We start from the raw sequence: 26,519 nt of genomic DNA, 5'->3' as shown, positions 1-26,519 counted from the left end.
ATGACAACTTCAACAGTCCCTCCTAAATTCACATTACTCACACAATGATTAAGTCCTAGAAACTCTTCGGTCATGTACTCTGACAGGTAGAGTCAAACTCATGTGTCTGTCTAGCACATAAGGATTCTTTCCAATGGACACTTGAATTTCACATGGATGTGAAAATAGTGAGTTCATCATTCGACAGTATTTACTATACCCCAAACCCTGTGTGAGGCAACAAACACACATACTGAACAAGAATAGCCCAGAGCCTCACCTCCACTGGGCTACATTCTAGTGAGTGAGCTGGACGACAGACACGACCAATAAGCACACTAGAGAGTATGCTAACAGTAAGTGCTAAAAAGAAAAAGTGAGAACAGGAAGAAAATGTGAAATATCAGAGGGGATGTTCGAAATTCAACTTTTTGCTATTATTATTTTTTTGGTAGCACTGAGGTTTGAGTTCAGGACCTTATACTTACTAGGCAGGTAGGTGTTCTACCATTTAAGGCACGTCCCCAATCCCATCCTCTCCCTGACCTTTTTTTTTTGCTTTAATTTTCAGGTAGGGTCTTGTGTTTTTGCCTAGAGTTGGCTTCAGGGCACGATCCTCCTACCTATAACCTCCCAAGTAGCTAGGATTACAGATATGTTCCACTGTGTCTGGCTTATTTGTTGAGATGGGGGTCTTGCTAACTTTTTGCCCAGTGTTAACCTTGAACCATAATCCTGCTGATTTCTGCCTCCTATTCTTTTTAATGGACTGGAAAAATGTGTCGTTTAAAAAGTAGAGAGCCCACTGGGTATAGTGATGCATGTAGCACTTGGGAAGTTGAAGCAAGAAGATTTTGAGTGTTGAGGTCAGCAAGAACCTGTCTCAGAAAAAGAGTAACCTAAATATATTCTCACTCAGGCTGTGTAGTAGTCAAACGAAGAGAATGATGTGAGGAGCACGGGGATTTCCCCTTTACTGACACCATTATTTTAAAGTTTAATCACTTACTTTATTAGTGTCTTCCTTTAATATGCAATAAGTTACATATCAAAGAATTTTTTTGAAGGAAAGAGTGAATTAGTTCATCTGAGATTTTTTTTTAAACAAGGTTGTAATCTCACCTACAGACAATTAAGAATTTTGATTCAAGAGGAATAATTTAAGATGTTTTGCATCTTACTCCATCCTGGTGTCAACCCTGAAGGATTGGCACCTTCATTAAAATGGCGGAGGGGGGAAAAACAGGGTTTAGGAGAAAAACAGGCTATAGATTCAGTGGCCAGACACAAGTCAGTCATCACCTGGTATCAAATCCAGGCTTGGGCCTTCTCTCTATGCTGCTTCCAGAGAGAGGTGGTAGAGAATGGAGCCTGAGCGGAGAGCTGACAGGGCCACGAGGCCAAACCTGAGCAAGTCAAGTCAGCCCAGAGCCTCACGTGCTAGGCAAGTGCTCTACCACCTCAGCCACATCCCCAGCTCCTGCTTGTTCTTCTGAGATGAAGAGAAGTAATAAAAACATACAGACATCTGAACAGCCAGACACTAGGTTACTAGGTTAGCATTAACATGTTTACTCTGACTTTTATCAAGATGACTACACTAAGAGTCTTCTGTTAGATGCCATCTCATCCAAAAATTCAGAAAGAAAGAAAAAATACCTGTCACAATTTACTAGGGAATAGAAAACACACTGGCTTCAAATAAACAAGCCTAGGTTTAAACCTGATGCTTACTTAATGATGTATCTGTATGCAGGGACTTAACTTCTCTGCCCTAGTTTTCTCTTCTCTAGAATGGAGGTAATGGCAATGCCTACACTTCCTAGGTGTAATGTGACCACTGTAAATAGTAATGAATGAAAAGGCCTCCCACACTTACTACACACAGACATCAGAAGGGAAAAAGCCAGCATTAATAATAAATTGTTTAGCAGTCCCGTGTGTGTAGACAGTCTAAGCACAGAACAGAACCAGCATGAAAAAAGGGAATGGGTCTTACCTCTGGATCTTTGTTCCACTGGACAACATACTCCCAGCAGCAATGTGCATGCAGCACATCAAGCTCAAGGCTACAAGGAAACTGCTCATAGGCTAAACGCAGCAAGTCTGAAAGTCAGGACAGAGGGCAAGTTACTTTCCCTAATGAAGAAGCAAGTACATCGCTTCACTTTGGATTTCATTATTCTCATTATTTGTGCATCACCTGATATGGCTCCTAAGTCCATCTCCACCTCTGACACCGCAAGGAAACCTCTGCTAATACCTTCTTTGGGTTTGTCTGGATTTTCTACATCACTTTCTTTATTAGCCAGTTTTAATAGCTCAGGACTGAAGTCATGTTTAAATATCCACTTGGCTACACAGTCTGCAATGCCACCTATAGGTTGAAGACGAGAAAATCAGTAAAACATTGAGCCAAAGTATTTGCTTAATGGAGCCAATACAGTGCATTTTCTTAGCAAGAAATCTAAAGCGCTACATTCAGTTTTGAGCCTCACAGTGACCCCAAGAAGCCCTGAGATTTACAGCAGTGTTACTACCTATCATTCATCTGGTGAGGGCAAGTGAGATTTTTGATCTGAGGGCAGTTTGTTTTCAGAAAATTTAAATGCATTTGCATACATGTCTATACATGTACCAAACACTTTCTACAGTCATAATTCAAAATATACTTTTACCACACACAGATGGTATTAGGATAATTTTTTGGGGCAGTACTGTGGTTTGAGTTCAGAGCCTCACACTTGCTAGTCAAGTGTTCTACTACTTGAGCCATACTCCCAGGTGAAAAATTTCTTCATTTTAAAAAACACGTTCACTTAAATTGTAAGTGAAAACAGATTAATTAACATGACACTCAGCTAGGCTCCCCAGAACAATATATATTATTGCTTTTTTTCTTTTTTGAGACAGGGGCTCACTGTGTAGGTCAGCTGGCCTCAAACTCTCAATCTTCTTGCCTTGGCCTCCTCAATGTTACAGGTGTGTGACACTGTGCGTGACCTATAATATTGCTTTTTTTTTTTTTTTTTCTGTATTGGGGTTTGAACTCAGGGCCACACCTTGAGCCATTTTTGTGATTGGTCTTTTCAAGATAGGGTCTCACAAACTGCCATCCTCCTGATCTCTGCCTCCTGAGTAGCTAGGATTACAAGCATGAGTCACCAGTGCCTGACATAATATTACTTTTAACAGACATATAATTTACTTATATGACATATTTGTGGGCAAAATTTAGCTATAGCTAATCAACAACAAGAAACTATATACCATGTTTCAGCCATCAATATAGTACAAAAAATTGTAAATGCCAGGTGAAAAACATTCAAGATGTGTGAAGAGTCCTGTTTACCACCTTTAAAAAATTATACATTTTTTAGAACTTACAAAACATTTATCGCAATCTTCCCTCCTATTTTTTTTTTTTTTTTTTGAGACGGGTCTTGCTACATTGCCCAGGCTGGTCTCAAACTCATGAGCTCAAGCAATCCTACCACCTCAGCCTCCGAAGGAGCTGAGGCCTCAGACATGCCCTGCCATACCCAACTTCTCTCCTGAAACCTTCTGGGCCAGGGATGCAGCCCAGTGGTACTTGCTTAGCACATACAAGGCCCTGGTTTTTATCCCCAGTACCAGAAAAACAAAACAAAAAAACCCCAAACCTTTCCACAAAAAGAATGCTTTATATATAGTAAACTCACAAACATCAGTGAAGATAACTGGGAACCATGTGCTGGGTGAGCTAATTTCTTATGCTTGGTTTCTAAATCATCCTACAATTATCATTCCAAAATTAAGGCCCTGATTATATTTCTTAAGTTCATATTAAAATGGTGTCCCCATACTTTTACTAGGTGGCAACATGGAGTGTAGTAAATTTACAATTAAAAAAATTGTCACGAGAATGAGGAAACAGGCTGGAAGTGTGGTTCATACGATAAAGCATCTGACTGGCAAGGTGTAAGGCCCTGAGTTCAAAACCCGAGTACCACATGTATTCTCTGTCATTTGGCATGGAATGTTCTGCACAGCTTTGAGACTCTGCCAGCAGAAGACCATCACCAGATGTAGCTCTTAGACTTCATGCTTCTAGAACAATCAGCTAAAATAAACCTCTTTTCTTTACAAATGAGGCTGCCTCGGTAGTTCATTAAAGTAACACAAAATGGACCAAGATAAAAGTAGCTTCAAAAGGAATAGGAAATAAACATGCTGAGTCCACTCTCTTGAGTTGAAAGTTTACAACATAATGGGACTTGAGCATGTGCAGTTTGAAACACACTCTGAAGGCTCTCATGAGGGGATTCTGGTCAACTCTCTACTTTTTAGACTCCCTTGAAGACTTCCCATGACTTAAATACAGCTAAAGATATTTTTAAAATCCTAATTAAAAGGAAAAAAAAGAATGAGAAAACAAGTTAATTAAGTAAGAATCTATAAATACTTAGGTATTTGTAAACCTAGAAATACAGGTATGCTGGTATCAAAATGCCTAATAGAGCTTCTGATAGGAAAAGTAAGCAAGCATGTTCTCACTTACATGTGGAAATTCAAAAGTTGAACTTATTTAAGTAGAGTAGAAGAATGGCCAGCAGAGGCTGGGGGTAGGTATGGGGGACAGACAGGGATGGAGAGAGATGGTTAATGGGCATGGGGTATGGCTGGATAGGAGGAATAACCTCTGCTCTTCTACAGCACAGTAGGGTAACCACGGTTGATAACAATTATATATTTCAAAATAGTAAGTACAGGGCATTTTGAATACTCCCAACCCAAAGAAATGATAAATGTCTAAGATGACAGATAAGCCAATTATTCTGATCTAATAATCATTACATTTACATCCTTGTATTAAAATGTCAACTTGTATGCCATAAATATGTACGATTACTATGTGGCAATTAAAAATAAAACATACTTAAGTAAAGAAAAAGATAGAGAGGAATAAAGTTCTGTGGTGATCAGGAGGAATAGGAAAAAGCTGGCAGTAAGTGGATCAGGAAAAGGGTTCTTGGAGGAGGAAGGCTCAGATTCAAAGACAGGAGTTCCAGAGATGCTTCATTTTAACTAAAACCTAGGATTAGTCAAAATTAATTTTAAAAACACCACAGAACAATCCAGATAAAAATGCTCCTATAAACTTTACCTTACCTTTCCCTCCTTCCAACAATTTTTTCACAGAAAGACGTGGAAGTGGCTCGGCCTGCAGCGAGGACAATCTAGAGGTTGGTGTGCTCCCCTTACTGTTAAGCAGAGTCTCAAGAATTAGGCAATCCTCCAGCTGTTTCAGCAGAAGTTTCCAGTATTCAGTGTCAAGAGAAAGGGCCTCCCAGGAATCAGTGAGGACCTCTGCATCAGCACCCAAAACTGTCTGAGAAAACTAAGAGAAAATACCCTAGTGATTCTCTGGCAAAGACTTTAAATCAACATTCACTTAATGAACTTTTGACTTAAAAGCAGATGTATCCTACCTCACAACACAATACACAAAGACTGTTTCACAAATGCTACTACTTGACTGGATGAGACTGAGACTTTCGTGACTCAGGATACTTATAGGGGATCCTGCAGTAATGACCTGGTTCAACTCATGTACATTTCAAAAAGTTTTCTGGGCTTCCCTTGGGAAGGGCCATAGCCTTTCCTATCAGTACAACTGGGACACTGACATCTCTTCAGAATACACTGGTCAACTTAAGAAACCTACCTGAAATCTTATCTCATCATCATTATAAACATCATGAGCTGGCAATATTAAATTTAGCTCATAAACTACTAAGATTGACAATGTTAAGTAAATCCCCACAGATGTATATCAGAGGTGTCTCTCCAAATTAATGTAATATTACCCTAGAAAAAACCATATATGGTGGTACTAGGGTTTGAACTTAGCAAGTGCAAGACACTTGCTAAGAAAGCACTCTATCACTTGAACCACGCCCCCAGCCCTTTTTGATCCACCACGAGATATAAGATAGGTTAGTCTTTTGTCTTAATATAAATTTGAGTCTTCACGAGATGAGGAAATTCTTATTAGTGTCCTTCAGTGCTACGTTTATAAGAAGGCTGGTGAAGTGGCTCAAGTGGTAGAGTGCCTGCCTATAAGGGGTTGAGGAATAAAGATAACCAAGGAACTTCAGAATAATGTGAAAAGTGAAACAGTCTAACTGACCTCTTTTAGACGAGGAAATTCAAGCTAGGAGACTACTTTGAGAGGCTCAGAAAAAACATCACCAGCTGCTCCAAATTCCTCTCCACCTCAAACTACCCCAAACAAACAAAAACCCGCTGGACACACATTTCAAATTCTAGGTATTCCATAACACTGAAGACAACGTATTCCCAGGAGAGGAAAAGCATCCTCTTAGCTGAGTACACGGCTACAAAGCAAAGCCACTCCTTTGCCCACTTACTTTTCTCTCTAATATGTTGTTTGATATCTGCACAGCAACAGAATGCCCAACATGTGCAGACAACAGAGCAGCTCCATTGTTCTCAGACTGAGTACAGGCCATGCGCACCTGCTGCCACCAAGGCGACACAGACTGGGAATCCCAGGTCTCATCGATGGCCACTGGAGGAATGGAGAAGAGAAAAAAGCAAATTCTACAGTGTACATTTTTTTAATCTAATCTTTTATGTTTAACACTAAATTGCCCAAAGATATACCTACATATTTCTGAATGTGCTAGAAAATAAACCTTGTGATCTATTTTACTGACAATATTTACTCCCCACTTCTTTTTACTATTAGTCATCTTGTTTCTGAATCAATGTTAAATCCTTACTTGTAATATTTTCATTACTGAAAACTACTACTGAATACTTTAAAATATTATTGTTCTATCAGAAAAAAGCAAAATCTTACCTCTACCAAAGACCATTTAAATTGCCTTCCTAAGTTAAGAAAATGTATTGTGCACGTGTTATATTTTATGATACAAACTTAATCTAATATTTGAATTGAATTACAGTATTGAATATATTAATAAAACAGATTATCGTTCTAATAATATCAAAAAATAAACAAAATATTTCCTTTACCAAAGACCATTCAATTTGCCTTACTGAGTTAAGAAAATGTATTCAGATCAGGTTATAGTTTATGAAGATAAACTTAATCTTCACACATTAAATATATTCAATTAAGTACATACTTCAAATACATTGTAAGTTTTCTATTAATACATAGAAGAATCTCTACAATGAAATGTTTCATATATTATGGTCCATTTTGTTAAAAGAAAGTATCTTCCTTCCTTGTTTTTGCAGCATTTCAAACACTAAATTTTGTTTCCAAGATTCTGAGAATGCTGAACCACAACATGCACCAGCATCCTACCTTTCATCTTGCTCAGAAGGGACAGCATTGTATGAAGACAGCACACAGACTGTGCTTTATCCAAAATATCTTTTTCTTTAGAAAGCCAAACACTCAGGAGCAGAGACTGAAATCAAATTTAAGTCTATTAGTCTAAAAAAATAGTCAACAGACCAGATAGATCTCACATTCTCATGGACACCACATGCGTACGTGGATATTCTCTCATGTGGTGTGAGGGTCAGAACAAGGGTCCCTGTCCACTCAGGAGATCTTCATCATCCACTGGGTATTTCAGTACCACCATTATCTTTTACTTAGGTTATGTACCACTTGTGGATTTTCTGTGGATCACTGAGTGCCTCTAGGATGTAGGTTTTGGTAGGAGACAGAGAGGAACTGGAGCTGTGGATCTTGCTCTGGCCTTGGCCATACAAATACTGTGGACATGGCATTGAGAATAATTTTAAAAGAACTACCAAACTCCTATTTTAAAATCACTAACAAATTTTGAAAAACACATTTTCAAACAAGATCATGTAAGTCAACGTAAATGACTTTTAAGATACCTATGAATCAGCGTTTCTATTTAAATTTACATTTTTAAGATTTATAAAATTTGCTTGAAGAGAATTCTGGGATAATGAGAAGTTTAATGGCCCAGCATCACTATGTAAGTACTAGTGTCTGTGGGGGGCCCAGACTGCTCCCAATACTGCAGTGCCTTCATGTGAGAAAAGGGCTAACACTACAGGCTGGCTGTCAGTTTAAATGTGTTAGTTCAAATAATTTTCAAAACTTAAGGAAGGAAGGAGCTGAGGGAGAAGTGCAAGAAGGAAATGAATTTATGAAGGCTCGGAGCTATAAGTGCTTGACATTGCCTACCATCTCCTTTGAGCCTAACAACCACTGCGGCAGGTATAGTCATACAAATTTCAGAAATGATGAAACAAGCAGAATGCACCTAATGAGTCAGAACTGCCATCTGAACCTAGATCTGCCAGACTCTAACCCAGATATTTTTCTCTTCCTTCAAAAATTTCATGAGTATTTATGTATATAAATATACACATAAATTTTATACATATCAAATCTCTCTACCTCCTTCCCCCACCCCCATGAAGTCTTTTATTTTTCCCTTTTAAACCTTTCCTTCCAAGTTTCTCCCATGTCAGCCCACTTCCTAACTTACTCCATATAGAAATGTTTCATTAACAACCAAATACATTCTTTGCTTACAATCATTAGTCAGACTAACAAACCAGTTGCCTGTAAAGGTAACAAAAACATTTATAGTCAATGGGAAATAACCGTCTTCATTGTTTTTTGTGCACATGTGCTGTGAAGCAAATCAGAAGGAAATATGGTAGGGAGGGCAGAATTTATTTAATCTTTTAGGTTCAACATTAAGTTGTCACTAGACCCTCTCTGATTGACTTTTGTAATAAAACATATGACCAGGGTTTACTTTAAAAGTAAGTATCGCCAACAAAGTTCAAAATGCTTTTAAAGACTGGCAACCCAAAAGCTTATTTCAGATGAAGGAAGCCAAACTAAACAAGTTAACTGCGAAGCTTTGGACCTCTCTTCATGCTGTGAATTCTTCTACTTTTCTCTTCAACTAACCACTCTTCCTTCTACCACCACCTTCAATAAATTCTGAAACAAACAAATAAAGCAACCCTGTTCCTCTGCTTAACTTTCTCCTGTCCCTTCCTAGTATCAGTTCCTTTTATCTTTTACCCATGCAATAACCTCTGTTTATAATCTAGAATTTTGTTTTTTTGTTTTTTTTTTAAGTAGTGAGGTTGAACTTAGGGCTTTGCACTTACTAGGCAGGTGCTGTACTGTTTGACTAGCCCCTTATTTTTTAACTTAAAATATTCCCAACAGTTGGGCTTTTGTTTATATACAGATCAGTATCAAATGTGGGTGACAAGGGAACCATCAGAACACAGGGATATAATTTAAAGATCACTTATAAACAACAGGTATTTTAAATTTCAGATAAAGTAAAGGTGAAGGAAGAAAAATAACCTAAGAGGATAATACAGAGATAAATTAAACTATCATACAGAAACATATACACAGATACACTTAACAGGAGGGGACAGTATAAAAGGTAACTATCATCACAACTATGTATAGTATTGTTTCGAACCATACAGAAACAATGTTACATTATTCGTAATATGAACATGCATACCACAAATTCACATATTAAAAAGGGGAATCATACTGTTTTACATATAAATACATTACAAATTGACAGTCATGAAACAGGATTGGAATAACAGATTTGGAATAGCAGGAACCATGAAATTTAGTTAGTTCCTCTACTCTGTTTAGGCAATACCTAAGATTTGTTAAAATCTATACCTAAGCTATGCTCACACCTGTAATCTAACTATTTGGGAGGCTGAGATCTGGAGGATTGCAGTGGGAGGCTAGCCTGGGCAGATTTTCAAAACCCCATCTCAACCAATAATGAGAAGAGGCACTGGCGGTTCAATGGTAGAATTCTCAACCAATAGAGTGGCACAGTGGCACACTGTGTCATTCCAACTATGATGGGATGCATAAAATAGGAGGATTGCAGTCCAGGCTGGCCTGGGCAAGAAGCAAGTCCCTGTCTCAAAGAGAGCAAAAAGGGCTGGAGAAATGGTTTAAGTGGAAGAGTGCCTACCTAGAAAGCATGAAGCTCTGAGTTCAAACTCCAGTGCCACAATGAATGAATGAATAAATAAATAAATTCTGTACCTAAGAAGGAAACAGAAAATCTCACGTGCTTTTAGTAGATAGCTCTAATGTCTGATGAACGTTAGCTTCCAGAAAGTACCCTTGTACAATATCAACATCCTTAATGCTTTAATCCTGCATTCACTGGAATTATGGCAGCCAGACTGTGAGGAAGTCATCTATTGGCCTTGTCTTTCTATACTTAGAAAGATAGCCATCTTATTAGTCTTTTGCGTGAGCCTTATTTTCTAGTCTTTTCTGAAAACCAGAGTTAGTTATAGTCTGTATAGTATCTAAACCTTCATCAATTTCCACTGAGGATCTATATGAAGCTTTCAATGTTCTGAAAAATTAATCAGTTGTCATATGTGAATTACATGAATGCAACAAAAATAGTGACTAAATTGAAGGCAAATTTTACAGAAATATCTGTCTGTATAGTACATCTAGAAATCTCTCAAAAGTTATACAAACTAATAAAAATAACAAATACTACATTTCTTTCTTTCTTTCACTTTTATGAGACAGGGTCTTATTATGCAGCCCAGGTTAGGTTTTAAATCTTGAATTTCCTGCTTCAATAATCCAAATGCTGGGATTACAGGTATGTACCACCACTTCTGGCCCAAATTTGTTCATGAATGGAATTCCAGTAAGACTATCACTTGAAATATTTTTAAAAGTCAGAAAATAGGAATGCAGACAACACAGTTTTGTTCATATTGTTTAAACACAATATAAAGTAAGTAGTCTGCACTCAACTTATTTAAGCATCTCAACTTTGAACTCATTTATTAATAACTTATTATGAAATAGCTGCAGATGCACTGGTAATAAAAAGAAATGCATAGGAAGACCCACAAACTTCCCACTGATTCCCCTAAAGCTAATATTTTACCCAAGGTCAAGACCCACTTGTAAAATCCATAGAACTCATTCAGATTCTACCAGTAACACATGCACTTGTTTGCGTGTATAGATATCTCTAATTTGATCGCAGGTAGTTTTCCTCACCATTGTAATCAAGACACCAAACCATAACACAAGACTCCCTGTTATCCCTTTAGAGTCATCACCATCTCCTTCCCCAACTCCTGCCTAACCTTTAGCAACCATTAATCTGTTGTCCATCTAATCATGCTATTTCATAAATGCTACATAAATAGAAGTATGGTAGTGTGTACCTTTTTAAGATTGGCCTTTTTCCACTTCATATATTTTTCATGAGGATCATCCAGGTTGTTGAGTTTCTCAACAGTTTATTATTTTTAGTTTTGATACACAGTTGTACCATAGTTTGTTTAAACATTAATCTACTAAAGGACTTTGCTTAACATCCATGTAAACCTCATACATGTTTTTAAATGTCTTAGTTTCTGGCATATAGTCTTCAGAAAGAGGGAGAACAGAACCCACTTTTAAATAACTTAAATATGCAATAAAAAATACACTAATGCAGTCAATAAGCTCTCAGAGGCAGGATGCCCAAATTCAGGCCAAAATATAACATATGCGTGATAGTGTGAAAGAAATGTGTACATGTGTGTATGTATGGGGCAGATAACAGGGAGAAGTGATGAAGAAGCTGGGGTAACTTTCTTTGCTCTTTTCAGAAAGGGCAAAAAATTTAGTGCTATAGATTTCCCACTGGATGGTTTTTCGTTTTTTTTTTTTATTGTTTTATTATTCATATGTGCATACAAGGCTTGGGTCATTTCTCCCCCCTGCCCCCACTCCCTTGTTAAAAGACGTTAAAAACATTTTTGTTTTTAACCCCAGATAAGTTCTTACTACATACCATAGGCTAGCCTCAAATTCACTACATGGCCCACCAGGCTGGCACTGAATTCATGGTCCTCCTGCCTCTGCCTCCCAAGTGCTGGGATTACTGGCATGTACCACCATGCCCAGCTGGATGATTCTTTATTTTATATTTGTTATAGCATAAAGAATATATCTTAACATATATTGGAAACATTTGGAAATGTTAGTAACAATTCTGTATAGCTGTAAAGGAAATTAATTTTGTTCTTTAGGATCTTTTTTAGTATTTTTTTTAATTTTAAAAAAACTTTTTTTGCAGTGCAAGGGATGGAACTCTAGGCCTCATGCATGCCAGGCAGGTGGTCTATCATTGAGCTACATTCTCGGTACATCATTTTTAATTCTACAATGAAAACTTTTACTAATAATCAAAGTCCACTGCAAATGCATTTGTACATGCCAAAATCTAAATTCATTTTGAGCCAATCATAGACTATGCTTGTTAAAATCTATACAGAACAAACCAGGCATGGTAGAGCACGTCTATAACCCCAGCACTTGGGAGGCTAAGGCAGGAAAACTAAGAGTTTGAGATCAGCCTAGGCTACATAGTGAAATCATCTTAAAAAACCAAATTTCTAGGAAACAAGAAAAATAAAACAATCATATGCTATTAAACATAGTGATTACAAGTTTCTTTGACCATTTTTAGGTATTTTTCATGATTAAACTGTTCTGCATAACATCTAAGAAGAACAGCATCCAGAAAACCTTACCAACAACTGCTGAGGGCTAAGTCCAGCAGACTCCAAAGTGTGACACATATCCTCTGTGGAGCTTTCTCCATGCAAACACTTCCAGAAAAAGAAACTGCCTAGTAAAACAAAAACAAAACACATTCATCCATAACTAATTACCATTTAGATTAACAATCTTCCTGAACTACTGCAATCCAGAGTTCCAGAGAGCAAAACAGCATGAGAGAAATTAGTGATTCAATGTGTTTATTAAACCAGAAAGCAAATCATTACAGTTAACACCTTCCCTTTAATAGACTTAATAACATCATTTGTACAACATTGTGTGTGTGTGTCTGAGTGTGTGTGTGTTTATATAATCTTTTGCTGACCAAAAAATTATACATTAAATAAATTCTCCGGCTAATTCCAAGACAGAATGAATCTTTGAGATGCTGTATGCCCCTTCCAGGCTCTCTTCTAGAAGACGGAGGGCAAAAGGAGTAATTTATTATTTACCTACCTAAAGCCACATACTCCTCTTCACTTATTTTCTTTATGCTGAGCACATCTTTCTCATATTCTAAATATTCAAGGAATGTCTTTACAGGCAACACACCATCTTTATCATCAGAAAATCGAACAGAAGTTCTGGTGTTCTCTTGTTTATATTTCTCTAGCAATGCCTGGAGCTTAAAGAGTTCTTGTTCCTCAAGCCTCAACAACACAGCCAAGTCCTTAGGAACAGAAGAAAAAAAAGTTCTGACCAGACTTGTCTCTTTCTATGAATTTCCCAGTGTCAGCCCTGAACTAAAATTCAAGGCTGTAAGCAAAAGGTGACTTTTTACATTAAATGACATGTACTTCGCTTAAACTTTACTCTCAAATTACATTTCATGAATAGGTTATTTAAGCAATCTTAAAAAACTACATGCTACTGAAAATAACATTTCAGAAAGCTTGAGATTACTCTATGCTCTTCTAAAATGTTACGACTTTAATAAACATGTTATCAGATAACCAGAAAAAAATTATTTTTATATACCCTATATGCAGAAACATTTCCTGATACTACTATTACTTTTGAACCCCCCCCAAAATTTGTCACAGCAAGCAAAGCTTTCTTTTCCCCATGCTATATAAGTAAAGCCCCAACTTCCCCCACCCCACAGATCTCACTATGTAGCCCAGGCTGGCCATGAACTCCCCATCCTCCTGCCTCAGCTCCCAAGTGCTGGGATTACAGGCATGCAACACACACCTGACTATAAAGCCACATTCTTTTTTTTTTTTTTTTTTCATTTTTCTTTTATTATTCATATGTGCATACAAGGCTTAGTTTATTTCTCCCCCCTGCCCCCACCCCCTCCCTTACCACCCACTCCACCCCCTCCCACTCCCCCCCTCAATACCCCGCAGAAACTATTTTGCCCTTATCTCTAATTTTGTTGTAGAGAGAGTATAAGCAATAATAGGAAGGAACAAGGGGTTTTGCTGGTTGAGATAAGGATAGCTATACAGGGCATTGACTCACATTGATTTCCTGTGCGTGGGTGTTACCTTCTAGGTTAATTCTTTTTAATCTAACCTTTTCTCTAGTTCCTGGTCCCCTTTTCCTATTGGCCTCAGTTGCTTTAAGGTATCTGCTTTAGTTTCTCTGCATTAAGGGCAACAAATGCTAGCTAGTTTTTTAGGTGTCTTACCTATCCTCACCCCTCCCTTGTGTGCTCTCGCTTTTATCATGTGCTCATAGTCCAATCCCCTTGTTGTGTTTGCCCTTGATCTAATGTCCACATATGAGGGAGAACATACGATTTTTGGTCTTTTGAGCCAGGCTAACCTCACTCAGAATGATGTTCTCCAATTCCATCCATTTACCAGCAAATGATAACATTTCGTTCTTCTTCATGGCTGCATAAAATTCCATTGTGTATAGATACCACATTTTCTTAATCCATTCGTCAGTGCTGGGGCATCTTGGCTGTTTCCATAACTTGGCTATTGTGAATAGTGCCGCAATAAACATGGATGTGCAGGTGCCTCTGGAGTAACAGTCTTTTGGGTATATCCCCAAGAGTGGTATTGCTGGATCAAATGGTAGATCGATGTCCAGCTTTTTAAGTAGCCTCCAAATTTTTTTCCAGAGTGGTTGTACTAGTCTACATTCCCACCAACAGTGTAAGAGGGTTCCTTTTTCCCCCGCATCCTCGCCAACACCTGTTGTTGGTGGTGTTGCTGATGATGGCTATTCTAACAGGGGTGAGGTAGAATCTTAGCGTGGTTTTAATTTGCATTTCCTTTATTGCTAGAGATGGTGAGCATTTTTTCATGTGTTTTCTGGCCATTTGAATTTCTTCTTTTGAGAAAGTTCTGTTTAGTTCACATGCCCATTTCTTTATTGGTTCATTAGTTTTGGGAGAATTTAGTTTTTTAAGTTCCCTGTATATTCTGGTTATCAGTCCTTTGTCTGATGTATAGTTGGCAAATATTTTCTCCCACTCTGTGGGTGTTCTCTTCAGTTTAGAGACCATTTCTTTTGATGAACAGAAGCTTTTTAGTTTTATGAGGTCCCATTTATCTATGCTATCTCTTAGTTGCTGTGCTGCTGGGGTTTCATTGAGAAAGTTCTTACCTATACCTACTAACTCCAGAGTATTTCCTACTCTTTCTTGTATCAACTTAAGAGTTTGTGGTCTGATATTAAGATCCTTGATCCATTTTGAGTTAATCTTGGTATAGGGTGATATACATGGATCTAGTTTCAGTTTTTTGCAGACTGCTAACCAGTTTTCCCAGCAGTTTTTGTTGAAGAGGCTGCTATTTCTCCATCGTATATTTTTAGCTCCTTTGTCAAAGATAAGTTGCTTATAGTTGTGTGGCTTCATATCTGGATCCTCTATTCTGTTCCACTGGTCTTCATGTCTGTTTTTGTGCCAGTACCATGCTGTTTTTATTATTATTGCTTTGTAATATAGCTTGAAGTCAGGTATTGTGATACCTCCGGCATTGTTCTTTTGACTGAGTATTGCCTTGGCTATTCGTGGCCTCTTGTGTTTCCATATAAATTTAACACTAGATTTTTCAATCTCTTTGATGAATGTCATTGGAATTTTGATGGGAATTGCATTAAACATGTAGATTACTTTTGGGAGTATAGACATTTTTACTATGTTGATTCTACCAATCCATGAGCATGGGAGATCTCTCCACTTTCTATAGTCTTCCTCAATCTCTTTCTTCAGAAGTGTATAGTTTTCCTTGTAGAGGTCTTTCACATCTTTTGTTAGGTTTACACCTAGGTATTTGATTTTTTTTGAGGCTATTGTAAATGGAATTGTTTTCATACATTCTTTTTCCGTTTGCTCATTGTTAGTGTATAGAAATGCTAATGATTTTTCTATGTTGATTTTATATCCTGCTACCTTGCTATAGCTATTGATGATGTCTAGAAGCTTCTGAGTAGAGTTTTTTGGGTCTTTAAGGTATAGGATCATGTCGTCTGCAAATAGGGATATTTTGACAGTTTCTTTACCTATTTGTATTCCTTTTATTCCTTCTTCTTGCCTAATTGCTCTGTAAAGCCACATTCTTAAATAAGAAAAATTTCTTTTATTTGTCACTTTAGGCTACTGTCTTTAAGCACAGGTAAAGTGTGAAATGCAATTAAACATACACTGGTAGTTCAAAGTATTGATTTATATGTGAGCTTGTATTAACCACTGAGTCTAGAAACTGGCTGCCTGTTTCTGAAGTACCCAAACAAGTCTACAGGAAATATGGTTTTACTTCTTAAAAAGGCCTTTAAAAATACAAAACAATCTGTCAACTGATTTTTAAAACTCTGCAATTCTTTCATCTTTACATACTATGTGGGCCGATCGAGTACTAATGAATCCTACAAAAGGCTGTGTAATGAGCTAACAAGTAGAAATAACTCTACAGAGGATCCTTAATCAAGTATATTTGACTCTATCTGTTGTGGTTTTTCTCTGTTTTGCATTTTTTGGGACAGGGTCTCATTATGTTGCCTGGGCTGGCCTTGAACTCCTGGGCTCAAGTAATCTTCCCACCTCAGCCTTCCCAGTAGTCTACTGTTACGCACAGTTTCTTAACTTCATTTGGCAGGGCACATGCAAGAGCATTTGGATCTTACGAGAAAATTATGCATTGAAGAACCTATGATCTGTCCAGGAAATACTACAGAAATCAGATTTGATTTGAACCTTCCAGCAACTTAAAATTGCATTATTGTTGAAGTAAATAGAAGGTCCTGAAAAATTGGTTTTGTCATTTATAATGGTAATCACAGACTACTACCCGCATGTGTTATTGTTAAAATCCATCTGAAATTACAAAGACAGAAAAGACGGTATCAGAATGTGTGGGCTGTTTCCATTCAAAGAGAAAAATCTTCTCTCATTTTTCTTTAAAAAATTTTATTCATATGCACTTAAAAGTGTATTTAAACAAAAAGTTTTGACTTTAAACCTCAATTAACTTTCAGATATACCAGGTAATTTTTAACAGGCATTCCTAATGACATGACAAATCACTAAGATCATTTGAGCAATCCTCCCTCAGATAGGTAGGAGACATGAGGGCTGGAGGCTGACAACCTGCGGACAGTTACATGAGGGAGAAAGGACCATGTGCGCTACTCTTCATTACCAGAAACTTTACTTCTCCACATAGAAAAGGAAGAATTTTGCATACATTCTTCAGAAGTAATACTGCACCATAATAAAGACTATGAGGAGCTGTCACTATTTTATGTTTCACAGAATAAAAATAGAACATTTATTAAAATTATTTTTAACTGTCAGACAATATTTTAAAATGTATTTCATTAGATAGTGCACAAAAGGGCAAGCTGTATCAGTTTACTAACAATACAGTTTTTTGTTTTTGTTTTTTGTGGTACTGGGACCTTGAGCTCGCTGAGCAGGCACTCTACTACTTGAGCCACTCTGCCAGCCCCAGACTTTCTTTAAAACAAATTACAGCACTGGGATGTGATGCAAAGGGTAGAGCTCTTCTTGCCTAACAAGCATGAGGCCCTGAGTTTAATCCCCAGTGCCACAGATAAATAAATAAGAACATGCAAAAAAAGAAATTATAGTTTTGTCATTATCAATAACCTGAATCTATTTTCATTACAAACTTTTTAAGAAGTCACCTTAAAGGTCTGGGCATGGTACTACACACCTGTAATCCCAGCTACTTGGGGAGCAGAAATCAGGAGAACTGCAGTTTGAGGCCAGCTTAGGCAAAAAGTTAGCAAGAAGCTATGTGAACAAACAAGCCAGGTGTGACATTCTAACTGCATGGTAAGCATAAATAGAAGGAGCCAGGTCCAAGATGGCCCAAGCAAAAAGCATGAGACCCTTTCTGAAAAAGAACTAAAGCAAAAAGGGCTTGGGGGCATGGTTAAAGTGGTAGAATGCCTGCCTAGCAAATTTGAGGTCTTGATTTCAAATCAGTACAACAACAACAACAAAAAAAGGAAAAAGTCACAATAAAAATGTGTTGAGAAAAACAAAATAAATTTATAGCAGTAAAGATGAATTAACAATAAAATGTAATATTCTCATAGAAATCAGAAATTTAGCAAGAAGGGACAGAGAGCCAGCAGGAGGCCAGATAAAGAAAATATACCTTTAAACTTTATAAGAAAAAAAATCTTAATTTTCTATTTGTTTACTAAAAATTTTAAAAATTAAAAATAATCAAAGAGATTACTATGTATAATACTAAAACTTGGGATTACTCACATTATCAGAGAATGGTGTGTCTGAATGAAAATCAAGAGAATTTAATTGACTGACAGACTCATAAAGATGAAGTAATTTCAGTTTATTGGCACAAAACTGTAGCAATCCTTCATCAACAGATTCAAGCTCTAAAGGCAGAAGGAAAAACATATATTCAACAGACTTATAAAAAGGCTTTTCTTTCATTAAATCTTAGTAATATGTAATTTGTTGATGTTCTATTGTATTAAATACTGAGATACTTAAGTTATAAAAGATTTTGAAATAGAAAGAAAGGTGTTCATGTAATACTTAAGATTTCAAAAAGTAATCCAGAAACATCTTTGAAAATGTTCTCTGTTGCTCCATAATTTATATGCCGTCCATTATGCTTACACTAAGGACCTACAAATACAAAGCTGCCTTGCTCTTCCAATTATCATGGTGGCCAAAGATGATAAAATTCAACCAGAAACTGGATTGTGACAAATGTATCCTAAAGAAAGGCTGACAAAGAGATTGAAGACAGAATTCTACTTAAAACCTTCCATTAATTAGGTTTTATTTTGCTCAAGATTAATATATGCCTGACTGGGCAGGCAATGGTAGCACCATCTATAATTCCAGCACTTGGAAGGCCAAAGCAGAGGATCATGAGTTGAAGTCAGCCTGGCTACACAACATGAGTTCCAGGCCGGCCTGAGCTAATAGTGAGACTGTCTTCAGAAGAACAAAACAAAAGTTCTGTATAATAAATTACATATTTATATCTAATATGAAACAAATATTTATTTTTGAAAAGGCAGACAATGACAACCCCAAGAATCTTATTTAGAATCTTATTTAGGCTATAGTAACATGGAAAACTGTCCAAATTCTTATAACCATAATAAAACTTTGCATATAAAATAATGGAAATTTTAGGACTCTCATTTATGGGTAAAATTTGAATTGTGATTATTTTATGGTTTGGTTTTATTTCCAACCATGTGCAAGATAATTTTTCATTTACTATATATTTTATACTTTGTTAAAGCCTTTGAGGGATAGAGGACTATAAATATAGTATGTCTTTTTTACTTTTGATTGTACTGGGGTTTGAACTCGGGGCTTCATGCTTAGATAGGCAGGCACTCTATCGCTTGAGCTACACTTCCCTTGTATGTCTTGTAAAAGAGGTATTTCTAATAAGTTGTGAACACTAAGAAGTTTACTGTTTACCCAAAGCCAGATGTACATATCTATTGAACAAATCAATAATAAAAAAAGTGATGCTTAAAGTTCTGAAAGAACATAGTATGATTTTTTTAAAGTCACTGTAGCCTGGCTTAAACATAAATATAAATACAATTAAATATAAAGTTGGCTTTATATGATTAACATAAGCAATTGATGAAGCAATGTATTGATAAATTCAATACATTGTACACTACAATTTAATTGATGTTGGGAATTCAGAATAAGATGAATTTTGCTAGCTCAATTGGACAGAATATGCAGTTACAGCCCAGTTTCAAATGTAATTCTTTTCAAACAAATACAAAACAGTATTTGGACAAATATCTAACTATAGTCTGTGATTTGGGAGGTCCTAACTCTGCTCATGAGAGAAACGGATGAGCCAATGTACATGGTAAGCACTAACAAAACATATTAAAAAATAAGTATTTTGATCATTATCTGGGTCAGAATGAGATTACTTAAGAATGCACCCTACAAAAATCTCTATTCTGTCATAAAGTAAAGCAAATGAGGAGGGAAGCAAGAGAACCTGGCTGTTTTGTGCATATCAATGGCTGACTTCCCCCTTGTGCCAATGGCTTTCACAATGTTCTACAACTCTGTCTGAATAACCACTACTCATCATTCTATACAGCCATCTCTTCTCACAACAGCGAGTCTCATACAAAAAAAAGTTCCAATCAGAAATACAGTCAATACATTCAGAGACAGCTTAGATCAACTGCATACATTAAATAGGAAATAATAAGGCCCCCATAGATCAAAGATATAGGTTTCCTTATTTTAATATATATTATTTCCACATTAAAGTAACATAATAGTATCATAAGCGCCATAAGGAGATATAAAATTTGTTGTGAAGCCATTACCTCCAAACAGTACAAACTCTATTACCTTGATTTTTTAAAGTGTCCATTAAAGTCTGAGTGATGTTTCTAAGGCAGGAAAATGGTAAACGTTCACTTGCCAAAATGCTTTCCAAAGCCTAAAAGAAAGATATTGAGTAATTCTAGTAATTATAAGACAATGGCTTTGGTTTTTATATTTTATATTTATGCTTATACTTACACCATATCAAATTTCAAAGGGAGGTTCCATGCTTAAGATGTGGATACATACATACCTGAGAATTAAAGCAAGCAATATGTAATCCCCTTCATGCCACACGAAATATGGTGTAACATAAAGTCTAGACAGGGAATGAAACAACTAGAAGGCAACTGCTATTTAACAGAATGGCCGAGACAAAATCACCAATAAGAAGAGTTTGAATAAGCCTCTACTCTCTAAGCATACATGAAAAGCACAGGTTATTGTTGTGCTTGTAATAAGAGCTGCCAACTTAGTTACAGATCAATTAATGGATATGTGCATAGCAGGCTAAATTTACAGGCCATGCTAGCTAGCTATCGTATCTGCCCCAACCTACTTCTCACCACTCCCAGCCTTCTAGTTACTTTAGAGTCTTCATTCACCACTTCTAAAATTTCTCCCCATGTCCAATGTAGCAACCATCAGGATCACCAATGAATTAGACAAGAGTTAAAAGTTCCTATTTATCCTTTTACCTTAGCACATTAATTGGATTTTAACTGATGAGACTAAATACTTTAAAAATGTAATAATGTAATTTAAGAATGTGTTATGAGACAAAGATCAAATCATAACACAATTAACTTCTGTACTTGTGGGAAATAGGCTTAGAAGATGGCCAAGAAAAAGAAGATATAAAGATACAAGAACTCAGGATGAATGTAATCTGCCTCTGTTCTTCCAACTACTATACAGGCTAGTTTCTGCCTTGCTTTCTTGGCCATCACTGTATTTAGTCTGCCAAAACCTAAAATGGATTCTTCCTTTCCTCTAGCTGTCATAAGACAACTGATAACTTTTGCTATTGGGTTTTCCAACATTTGTAATTTAAAAAAAAACCACACTTCATAAACGATTCAGTAATTACAAAAAAAGAAAAAGAAAAACCCAAGAAGATAATCTGCACTGTGTTAAAGGTTTCTCAATTTTGTTGTTCCATGATGTAAGAACAGTAACTGCATCAAAATGAGCATTGTTGGAGCTATGACTCTCTACTGCCTCTCTAGATGCCCACCTTGCAATCACAGTGTCATCTTCAATAATTAAGACTTGGCCTGGGGGAAAATGAAAGCCAATTAGCAGTCAGTAGAATGAACAATGGAATAAAAGCCAGAGACTTTCTTGTTTAACAGTAAGACAAAAGTGTATTAAAAAATGACTGCAAAAAAATCACTCTTTACTAAAATTCTCCCATGTATGTAGCTGTGACATAAGAAATAAACATATTGGTCTCTACCTCTAGTCCCTGGCACAGAGCTTCTAAAACTTAACAATTTCCTGAGCAAGAGAAGTGCTAGAAGAATCTTTTGTTCTAATGTTTGAGCTCTGCCTTGGTTCCTAAAACCCCTGCAGATAGAGGTGCTAGGAGAATCTTTTGTTCTAACATTTGATGTTTGACCCCAGATTCCTAAATGAACTAAGACCTTTGCAGTTTCCTGGGAGATAGAAGCATGTTCTATTTTAATGAGGTGGGCTCCTAGATAGTCTCAGGATGGTGGCTGGTTCCCATTTGAACAAATTATGTGATTAGACAATTAGAACTTTTAGCCCTCCTAAGGAAGGAAGAAGTGCTAAAGATGGGGCTGATCACCAATAATCAATAATGTAATCAATTATGCCTAAGTAATAAAGCCTGCATAAATACTTGAAAGGATGGGGTTTGGAGAGCTTCAAATGCTGAAACTTCAAATAGCTGAACACATGGAGGTTCCTGAGGGTGACTTGCCTGGAGGGAGGACACAGAAGCTCTGTGCCCCTCCTCATGTGCCTTGCCCTATGCATCTCTTCCATCTGGCTGTTCACCTGTATTCTTTGCAACATCGTTTATAATAAACAGGTAAACATAAGCGTTCTCCTGAAATCTGTGTGCCATCTAGCAGATTAATCAAACCTGAGGAGGAGTCATAGTCAGTCAAAAGTATAGGTGACTAGTATTTGAATTGGGGTTAGTCTTGTGGGACCTAGCCCTCAACCTGTGAGATCTGACACTCTCTTCAGGTATGTAGTGTCAGAACTGAACCGAACTAGGGAACACTCATCTAGTGCTGACTACAAAAATCTTTAGGAGAAATTGGTGTATGTGAAAAAAAAAAATCCCCCATATTGAGTAGTAGAAGCATTGAGTAACTGTGTAAGAGAATAGGAAAAAAACACTGTGATTTGTTTTTTATTGTATTTCTCACAGTAGCATTATTTTAAATGCTGTGACATATGAAAATGGAGTATTTGGTAAGGTTCCCACTTGAAAGCACTTAAAAGAGCTAAAGAGGAAAAAGTTGGAGAACCATGACTAGTATACACAAAGTAGAAAATATATAGTCTAACAATTAACTATTTGGTTCTAACTAAAAATAGACTAGCAGAGAATTGGAGGTGTGGCTCAAGCAGTAGGGCACCTGCTTTGCAAACATGAAACTCTGAGTTCAAACCACAGTCCCACCAAAAATAAATAAATAAGAATAGCAGTGCTGCGGGTGCAGCTGAGTGGTAGTGGAGTGCCTTAGCATGAAAGAGGCCCTGGGTTCAAACCCCAGCACTATAAAACGAAAAGGTAGAGTAGGAGTTTAGGGTTATCCTTGGGGACCGAAGTGCCACATAAGAAGCTGTGAAATCAGGATATGAGGAGCATTATGAAGGGTTTGGATAGAAGGAGTGGGAATAAAAGAAGTCACAATCAGTCACCATACTATAACCACAAGCCTGAACAAAGGTATCAAGTCTGCAATACCATGGAATGCTGAGTCTATGAAACACAGACTCTCCTCCATTACAAGTGGGAGTATAAATTAGTAGAGCTATTTTGAGGAACAATTTGTTATAAACTAGTACAGCTATAATAACTCATACCCTAATGATTCTACTCTTAGGTATATGCTCAAAAGAATCACTGGCTTATGTGCACAGGGAAATGTGTACAAGGATAAGCATGGAATCATTGTTTGAATAGCAAAAAGTGGAAATGACGTAAATGTTCACTAACAGGAGAGTGAATAACTTACATCACAGAGTGGAATTCACATGGCATAGTAAATAAATAAACTACCACAACCACAGCTCCATACCTCAGCAGGGATCACTTAGAGCAATGTAACAATGAAGGAAGGATAAGTCACAGAAGATATAGAGCATGTCTCCATTTGTACACAGTTTTAAAAGACAGAAAATGCACTAAGAGGGTTCAGAGGAGTCACTCAGAAATGATGTGGTTAGCAAGAGAAACACAAAATTCAGAATTGGGGTTACCATCCAGATGGAAGAAGAGAGTGAGACTGAAGAAGAACATGCTCTTTAGATTTCCTGGTAACAGTCTATTTCCTAGGTTGGGTAGTCACATATGTGTGCTTATTTTACTATTACTCTTCAATCCAAATATATGTTACACACAAATATGCATGTATAAAACATGTACACTTGTGTATTGGTAATATTACTTCATTTTTACAAAAGAGAGCAACAACAGAAACTTCCAGGTGGGAATACAAAAAGGGATGAAAATGAATAAAATACAAAAGGACACTAGTTTGTAGTGTATGGAGAGAAACAGGAAAATGAAGATTTTATTAAGAGTTATATAGAAGAGTCACTTGGTGAGAAAGTTGACTTATTAAGATACACTTACTTGTTTTTTGGTTGCAGGGTACTTAATATCAAGAACCAATTCCTTTATTTCTGTTTCAACCAAATCTATAAGAAAAAAATCAAGGTAGAATTTTCATTTTTTAATACAGTAAATTATTCCTCTGAAAGAAAATGGGCATATTTGTACTATCAGTTTAAAGGATGTTGGGGTTCTCCTACACTATTATTTTATTGTTACAAATTTTAATATCTCCAAGATGGCATACTTCATCCTCACAGTGCACTTTCAAGAAAAAGTGCAGGAGACGATGACATGTACCTCCCCTCCTTTTTGGAAAGGAGTTGATTTAGCTCATCAACAAAGGTATTTTAATAGTTCCATTTGGAACATTTTGTTGATTCGAAAAATGACAGAAATCCTTCATTGTTTTTATTAAAGGATACCTACCCATATTAGGAGATTTCATTTTCAGCAAAGCTGCAAGTTTCTTCACTAAATGCATGTCCTTGGCTCGTTCACTCTTCTTATCACTAAAATAATAAATAGAACTTCTTACAGAATATGAAATTGTGTTCCTTCTAATTCTGATACAACCCAATTTTCTTTTTCCTTCATATACTTTCTATTTAACTTTAAGGTATCTTCTGGTGATAAAAGAAATAGCAAATCATTAACCACAAAACAAAGAATGACAAGCCCAGGGTCTATGAAAAGTTACCTCAGTACACCTTACCTCAGAGCTAAATGGAAAGGAACATTCACTGTTTTCACACTTGCAGACACGGGGTCAACAAGGCAGATCTGGTATGTCTGTGGCTGCCAACTCTGACTGGTAATGTTATTTAAGCCCATTATTTTATAGCCAGGATACAGTAACCTATGGAAATCACATGCCAAAATGGTAAAAATACTGGAGAAAGCAGAAATGCTAAAAGGTGCTTTTACTATAGCTAGGAGAGGCTATGTTACCACAACTCAGGAGCATTAATACAACAAATAAATACTGATACCAAAACCAAGTAAAGCAGGTCTTGACCGGCAGAGCTCTACCTTTTATAAAGGTTCTGGAAAATTAAATGTACACAATCAGGCTTACATTTCAATAGCAAACAAAGCATTTACCTTGCTTAACATCATCACTAAGAGAACCTGTAGTAACCTTTCTTCCAAGCCTTCACAGCCTAAGTAAGTGACAAAGGCTGTGCCAAGCTAACTTTCACTCAGTGGCATATTGTGGCATTTTTAGTAATATTTGTTATTAAATACTTAATTCTTAATTACATATCAGGCACTCACAGGAAAAACCATAATAGAGAACATTATAATTCTCAAGCAATTTGCAATCTAAACAGCAGCTTTACTAAAAGCATTCCTGTATTTCTTCATGTAACCAGCAAATTCTAGGAATTGCAACTTACCTGCAGTGCTTACCCACGTTGAAAGCTCCCACTCTAGGTCCCTGCTGTGTGCTCCATACTTCTAATATTCCCCTCCTTGGAGCATAGATCACAAGGAACTGAGCTACTCGACTGGGACCCTGAGTATTTCCAAAAGGAGAAAAATCCACCTTTTCTGGTACTCTTTCATGGAGGTCCTCTACAATTTGAATCCATCCAATTTGTGCGTCTCGGTACCCTTGGGAACAGAGGAAAAGGGAAGCTAATAATCTGAGCTCAGTAGTAGCCTTGTGAAGCACTTTGAAATACTTAGAGGGAAGTGAGGGTATCAGGAAAGCTACAGAAATACATTACTTTATTATGACATTTTTTTTTAGGTGAGACTAGGGTTTGAATTCAGGGCTTCGCATTCACAAAGCAAGTGCTCTACCATTTCAGCCACACCCAGATAGTAAAAAATACAATAATCTGTCACTAAGACCTCAAATTTCACTATTTTACTGTCTATATTTGCTTCACATCACTTTTCTTTAGAAGGAAATACTACAAATATCACTGCAGCCTTGTTGAGAACTTCCCCTTCACTCCCTTCACTTCTCCCATTTCTTTCTTTCCCTCTCTTTGAAATCTTGCTTCCTTTTAAAAATTTCTGGAGAGATTATAGGTTTGGCTTTAAAATAAAAAGTCAAAAGACCAAGTCAACTTCTTGCTAGTCAAGCCCCTTGGTAGGAAGCATGACGGCAATGTCTGAACGCTCCTATGTATGACAGTGAAGCAGCTGACACTCTTTTATTTTGGGTGGCCCTCTCATAGGACAGCACACAATACAAAGGACAAGCACCTGCACAAAGGCAACAATGCCAGCAATGAGATGGCCATAGCAGATTTGAGCTAGTTGGTATAGCAATGTCTTCTTAA

General features: G+C 36.9%; 1 protein-coding gene across 1 annotated transcript in view; it reads right to left on the bottom strand.

Annotated features, from left to right (window-relative positions):
* Positions 1-26,519, bottom strand: part of Rab3gap2 (RAB3 GTPase activating non-catalytic protein subunit 2) — a 95,759-nt gene that overhangs the window by 17,107 nt on the left and 52,133 nt on the right. Inside the window, exons 14-26 of the mRNA XM_020157737.2 lie at positions 25,623-25,839; positions 24,938-25,081; positions 24,652-24,734; positions 24,244-24,308; positions 20,427-20,517; positions 18,312-18,439; positions 13,064-13,277; positions 12,580-12,677; positions 7,322-7,427; positions 6,393-6,553; positions 5,131-5,359; positions 2,183-2,356; positions 1,979-2,085 (exon numbers count right to left, since the gene is read on the bottom strand). Coding sequence (XP_020013326.2) covers positions 1,979-2,085; positions 2,183-2,356; positions 5,131-5,359; positions 6,393-6,553; positions 7,322-7,427; positions 12,580-12,677; positions 13,064-13,277; positions 18,312-18,439; positions 20,427-20,517; positions 24,244-24,308; positions 24,652-24,734; positions 24,938-25,081; positions 25,623-25,839 — 1,817 coding nt within the window. The remainder of the gene's footprint in view (positions 1-1,978; positions 2,086-2,182; positions 2,357-5,130; positions 5,360-6,392; positions 6,554-7,321; positions 7,428-12,579; positions 12,678-13,063; positions 13,278-18,311; positions 18,440-20,426; positions 20,518-24,243; positions 24,309-24,651; positions 24,735-24,937; positions 25,082-25,622; positions 25,840-26,519) is intronic.

Source organism: Castor canadensis, chromosome 11 (genome assembly GCF_047511655.1).
Source record: "Castor canadensis chromosome 11, mCasCan1.hap1v2, whole genome shotgun sequence".
In the NCBI taxonomy this organism is placed as follows: Eukaryota; Metazoa; Chordata; class Mammalia; order Rodentia; family Castoridae; genus Castor; species Castor canadensis.
Note: the sequence above shows the minus strand (reverse complement) of the source record. Positions and strands in the feature narration are given on the sequence as shown.